The sequence below is a fragment of the Anolis sagrei genome, chromosome 3, assembly GCF_037176765.1.
Source record: "Anolis sagrei isolate rAnoSag1 chromosome 3, rAnoSag1.mat, whole genome shotgun sequence".
In the NCBI taxonomy this organism is placed as follows: domain Eukaryota; kingdom Metazoa; phylum Chordata; class Lepidosauria; order Squamata; family Dactyloidae; genus Anolis; species Anolis sagrei.
The window spans coordinates 70,963,349-70,969,437 of NC_090023.1; the positions used below are offsets into that span (position 1 = coordinate 70,963,349).

At 47.8% G+C, this 6,089-nt stretch overlaps 1 protein-coding gene across 1 annotated transcript; it reads right to left on the reverse strand.

Moving 5' to 3' along the window:
- Positions 1 to 652: 652 nt before the first annotated feature.
- Positions 653 to 5,363, reverse strand: LOC137096562 (uncharacterized). Its single transcript, XM_067466231.1, has 3 exons — positions 5,020 to 5,363; positions 1,749 to 3,043; positions 653 to 703 (listed from the first exon to the last, which is right to left on the reverse strand). The coding sequence occupies exons 1-3, from the start codon at positions 5,048 to 5,050 to the stop codon at positions 653 to 655; spliced, it is 1,377 nt and encodes a 458-aa protein (XP_067322332.1). The 5' UTR covers positions 5,051 to 5,363.
- Positions 5,364 to 6,089: the final 726 nt, after the last annotated feature.

Consider the following 6,089-nt stretch of genomic DNA (forward strand, 5'->3'; position numbering starts at 1 on the left):
ATCTTCTGCATATCAGCATGCGCCTGTAAAAAGAGCGTCTTTGCCATTAACAGGCCCAAATCGTTACCACCGAGGTGGATCACTAACACATCAGGAGGTCGCAAGCTCCTGGAATCAAAGAACAAAGGGGGCACAAACCGTCCCAACACAGGCCTCTTTCGCAACGCAGGCCTCTTACGCCTCTCCATTCGACAGTTGCGATGGACGCGAGACCCAAATGTTGGCCATAGGCAGTCTTGTGGGCTTCTCTTCCCGCCCAGAAGACAAAACTGTGTCCGCACACCAGGACCCTCTATCTATGTGCCAGCCCAACGTGACCAATGATAACAATAACTATAATGAAACTGGACGTACGTAACTCTTAAACGCGCTGGACCTCCATCTGCCTAAGGCCTTAATTTTTTCCTCTTCATATCCCATTGCTGATGCTGATGAGGCCGCGCCAATCCTAAATGAGTGTGTGTCTTGGAAAACCTTAACATCAGAAACGAGCAGATGTGTGAGGTATCAGACTTGGATAATGACACCCATTCACTCACACGAAGGGCTGCAAAAAATGCCGTCAACGCTGCTGCATGAAACAAAGCCTGCTCGTATAGTGATGTGCACAAACGGGGCCATATTTGCCTAAGTCCCTTAAGAATTGTAGGTGTCAAGGGCTGGCGGTCCTCCTTGGGATGCCCGCACTGCCTGGACCATCCGGCTATAATTTTGTGGATGCGAAAGTCGTCAGTGGGATCGCTAAGGCCCTGGGCCTTAAACCAATATGCGAGCGCTGACAACTTTGATTTGATGGATTGTGGGGCCAAACCTCTCCTTTTGTGGTAAACACAAAACTGAGCCAAGTGCTCATAAGGCACCGGCATGGACTCAGGTAATTTATAATGCTGCCTAAAGTGTCCCTCAAAGCAAACTCCAAACCCTATGGCGCCTGAAGCGTCCGATGAGACTTGTAAAGCATTCTTAACCATCATCTCCTGTCGCCAAAACGAAACTCCATTAAATTGGCGAAGGAATTGTAGCCAAATGAACAAATCAGACTTTATAGCTAGCGTTATCCTAATGTGATGGTCTGGCATGGCTACACCCGAGATAGCATCACAAAGTCTGCGAAGAAACGCCCGGCCAGGTGCTATTACCTTACAGGCAAAATTTAGATGGCCAATTATCTGTTGAAACTCCCTTAAGGTAGCCTTCTGCCGTGACAAAAAGTGTTCTAACTTATCTATCAAACCCTCAACCTTTGCCGCCGGCAGCCTGGAAAATTGATTAACTGTATCTAATTCTATCCCCAAAAAGGTCAAAACCGTATGGGGACCTTCCGTTTTTCCTCAGCCAGAGGCACAACGCCGCAGCAACCGCACTGCTGAATCAAAAGATGTGTAGTTTACTGAGCATTGCTCATCGGGAATGGCATCATTCACAGAGCCCCCTCTGGGGTAAGACAAATGATGAATGAGGCGAGATTGACTGATGGCTTTTTTGGGCACTATTCCCAACGGGGAAAACCTAAACTAAGGCATGGGGGGTGCAGAAAATGGTCCCAGAACCCTGCCCTCCTTTACCTCTTTATCTATTTTTTGTTTGACCACTGCCTCCAAGCCTATAACAGATTTCAAATTAGGAGATAAACAGGGAGAACACGGCCCAAGGGCCGGAATCCGGAAACCATCCATAAAGCCACGAAGCAAATAAATTGCCTCAGCTCTGTCAGGGTATATTTCCAGCCAACCACTAAGAGGACCCACCTTGACTGGGCTGGGGCCCTTTCTGAACATTAGCCTGGGCAGGGTTCTTTCTATGAAACTGGGCGTCCCTTGGATTAAATCTTGCGGGCTTTCCTTTATAGCAGGTCTTAGCTGCGTGGTTACCCTGGCATATTGTACAGGCGTGTTGAAATCTGCAGTTCTTGCAGGAGCAAGCTCCCTGCGCCGCATAGTCCCAGCACATATGCTCTTTTCTTTGTGGCTGTTATGCTGGGCCTCCTTGCCGAAAGGGCTGACCTCCCCTAGTGTTTTGGATGGTGTGGTCACTACCGGCCTTCTCACCAGAGACAATCTGGTTGTATTCATTACCTCCATCCACAGCTGACTATCAATGAGGTCCCATTGCTTATTAGGCATCGTGGCAGCCTCAGCACGAAAGCGGCTATCATAAACCAGCCACGCCTGACCGGAGTAATTAACATATGCCCCATGAATTATATTTTGATATTTAAACAGGGACTTAGCCCTATATGGATGAGCCTCAACTATCAAGGATGCATAAATGGTGTAGCAAGCTATCCAGTTTTTCCAATTTTGTTGCACCCTCCTCTTCTTTAATTTTTCTTTGCATTCCTCATCCAGATCCTCTTTTTCCTTCTTCTCTAATTCTCTAAAGTATACAGAAAAAATATCTATATATTCATTCCTGAGGATCTTATCAATGGTTTTTTGAGACAAATGGGCCCCTAGAGAGGCCGAGGCCGCCGTAGAAATTATCGGCAGAACCCATTTGTCAGTTCCCCAAAATTGGTCGGCCTCCCCCGTTCTAGCCACTTCTAGGGATATTGGGGCCACAGCAGTGTCATGGGAAACGGCCTTAATGACCGAAACCCCAGGTGCAGCCGGCGCTGAATCCGTGTGAGTAAGTGATGTAGTTTGCGTCTGATTTTGGCCCCAGGGCCAAACCAGTGTGGTGCTGTTACCTGTAGACATGGAGGGTCCCTCCGGGACAGCAGGTTGCAAAGAGGGGTTGGTCGACACCATGATTTCAAGCGCGGAAGGTTGACTCTGACGTGCTGGCAGCACTGGGTCAGCCGGCTTGGGCGTAGATGTCACGGCTGGCCTCGCTGTCGGCACTTGACCAGCTGTTGCAGTGCTCTGCGGTTCTGCTTGGGCCACCATGGGCCCAGTTGTTATCGTTGAACTCGCCGCTGGAGCTTGGACAGCCATTGTCTGGGGCTGAGATAAAGCCCGAGCCCCGGGATCACCGTCTGGCTGGTTGGACTCTGACTGGGTCGCCTGCTCTCCTTCTTGAGTCCCAGCTTTTCGAGCAGACTCTAGTGGAGACATGCGAGAAAGCAAACTCTTAAAGATTAGCTTAGTACTAGCCCGTCGAGCCAGGCGCGGCCCGGCCTCCCTCACCGGCAAACCCCTCTCCCTCTCAAACTTATCCATTCTGGCCATTAAGGCCTCGATGTCCTCGGCCGAAACGCCCTCATCCTCTGATGATGACTCGTGAGGAGGGGGGGGGGGGCGTTTCGCCGGCATCTTCTTGGCCGGCCCCTGTCCCTTAGAGCAGCTCATGTTCTTCTTTGGCGCCATCCTGAAGGAAAAATTGATGCTGCTCCATCAAATATAGCAAAGAATGCTGGTCTCCTCTAAAATGTCATCAGTTCAAGCTGGAGCTAACCTCAGCAGCTCACTTCCCACCTGTGATCTATCAATGGTAAACAGACTTTGAACCTGACTGGCTTAAGCAAGCCCTATGCTCATGTGGTCTGCCTGATGAACTGTCGCTGACTGATGGGGCCTATTGATCTACTCACATTTGCATACCGCAAAGATATCCCTATCGGAAGCTGGATCTAACAGCAGGAGCTCCCCTCCTGGCGTAATTAATTTTAATTAATTTTTTTTGCTATCAGAAGCTGGATCTAACAGCAGGAGCTCCCCTCCTGGAGTAATTTTTTTTGTTTGGTTGGTTTTTTTTTTTTTTGCTATCCGAAGCTGGATCTAACAGCAGGAGCTCACCTCCTGGCGTAATTTTTTGTTGCTATCCGAAGCTGGATCTAACAGCAGGAGCTCACTTCCTGGCGTAATTATTTTATTTAATTAATTAATTAATTAATTTTTTGCTATCAGAAGCTGGATCTAACAGCAGGAGCTCCCCTCCTGGCATTATTTATTTATTTATTTTTGCTATCAGAAGCTGGATCTAACAGCAGGAACTCCCCTCCTGGCGTAATTTAATTTAAATTTTTGTTGCTATCAGAAGCTGGATCTAACAGTAGGAGCTCACCTCTTGGCGTAATATTTTGTTGCTATCAGAAACTGGATCTAACAGCAGGAGCTCCCCTCCTGGCGTAATTTTTTTTGTTTGTTATCCGAAGCTGGATCTAACAGCAGGAGCTCACCTCTTGGCGTATTTTTTTTTGCTATCCGAAGCTGGATCTAACAACAGGAGCTCACCTCCTGGCGTAATTTTTTGTTGCTATCCAAAGCTGGATCTAACAGCAGGAGCTCCCCTCCTGGCATTATTTATTTATTTATTTATTTATTTTGCTGTCAGAAGCTGGATCTAACAGCAGGAACTCACCTCCTGGCATTATTTATTTATTTATTTATTTTGCTATCCAAAGCTGGATCTAACAGCAGGAGCTCACCTCCAGGCATAATTTTTTGTTGCTATCCGAAGCTGGATCTAACAGCAGGAGCTCCCCTCCTGGCGTTTTTTTTGTTATCAGAAGCTGGATCTAACAGCAGGAGCTCCCCCCCCAGCGGTATTTATTTATTTTGCTATCAGGAGCTGGATCTAACAGCAGGAGCTCCCCTCCTGGCGTAATTTAAATTTTTTATTTATTTTATTTTATTTTAATTAGAAGCTGGATCTAATAGCAGGAGCTCCAATTCATTTGCAAAGCTGGTTTAAATCATCAACCAGCCAGCTGTTTGCACTGACAAAATGCCCGAGCCGGCCCAGCTCAAGGTTAGCCCAAAATGGCGGCCGCCTCTTCTCCTAAAATGGCCGCCATCAAGTGCAACCAAACCAAAACTGAAACCAGTATCAGGAGGGCCCAGCCGGCATATGAAACAGAAACCTGCTGCAGTAATGACCTCACACCAGGCCCACATGGCGATCCAAGGCCGAGCTCGGCCTAAGCCTCCACGAGCGGGCCTGGCCAAAGGACGAGGAAAGAAGAGGCAGGAAGCGGGAGGGGGGGTGGGTGCTCGAAACCAGACCCCCGATGAAGCGACCCACAGGCCTTCCAGGAGGAGGGGGTGCCGCCCACCCCCACAGGGCCCCGACACAGACCTGTAGGTATTCTTTTTCCCTTCTGCTTCATCTGGTCTTCTTTCTTGAGTTCTTCACTCCATTCTCCTCTTCACTCAGATCTTCTCCCAATCTTCAGACCTCTTTAGTCTGCCTTCACTCTGTCTTCTCTTTTCTTCTTTCTTCCCCTTTCTTCAATCTTGTCTTCTCCCTGGTCGTCACTGCGTTCTCACTCTCCAGCTTCCAGGGTCAGAATGAGCCTGGGTGGGGGCTGGCTTGTATAAACAGGCCACACCCCCTAGTCCTCTGGAAGGTTCCATTGGAACCCATCCCTGCCTCATGGGAGGCAGACAAACCATTTTCTCTCTCCCCATTTCACGGGGAGAGGAAATTTATTAATGCCTTTCTATAAGAACAGCCTTGTTGGATGATACCCAAGACCTATACAGTCCAAAATGCTATTCACATGGTGGCCAACTAATTAATTATGGGTAGTTTGCCAGCAAGGCATAACTGCAACTATACCTTGCTTTTCATGTTACTTAGCAATTTTGCCTGTGATTCTGAAGATTATACATAATTATCTCAACCAGTAGCCATTGGAGGAGATAATGTTCTCAGACATGACAATTGTTTCTAGTTCAACAACATCAACTGGTGTAGTTGCACCCATGTGGCATCTTTTATTGGTTGGCACAGAGGGCTAATTCAATACTTTTGCTGTCCGAGATAAAAAAAAATGATGATACCACTTCTCATTCCCCATGAAAAAAATGGGTTGACAATTGAGTCTTTCTTCAAAACCAATGATGAGAGAGTGCCCCCTACCACACTTGAAAGCAGCTGGTTCATTTAGGAGTAAAAGACTGCACTTAGCAGATGGGTCTTCAACACCTGCATTTGCTATCTGAGGCAACCACTTTAAGGCAATAGTAGGATAGCTGGGACCCTACGCTATGCTGCTTGCGCACAGAGGCGGCCCTAGGTAATTTCCAAAGGTAAGCAAACATTATTTTGGTGCCCCCCCCCCCCCAACCAATCACTGAAAAATAAAAGGTAGAAGGTAGAGGTGAAAAGGCCCCCTGCTGGGATCTACACACATTATTCGCTGA

Excerpts from the sequence above, each read along its gene's own strand:
- LOC137096562 (XM_067466231.1), bottom strand. The coding sequence starts at position 5,050 with ATGAAGCAGAAGGGAAAAAGAATACCTACAG. Across the intron at positions 3,044-5,019 it reads GGGAAAAAGAATACCTACAG|AGTCTGCTCGAAAAGCTGGG; the intron begins GTCTGTGTCGGG and ends TGTCTCCACTAG. Across the intron at positions 704-1,748 it reads AGGGCCCCAGCCCAGTCAAG|CCGGATGGTCCAGGCAGTGC; the intron begins GTGGGTCCTCTT and ends ACAAAATTATAG.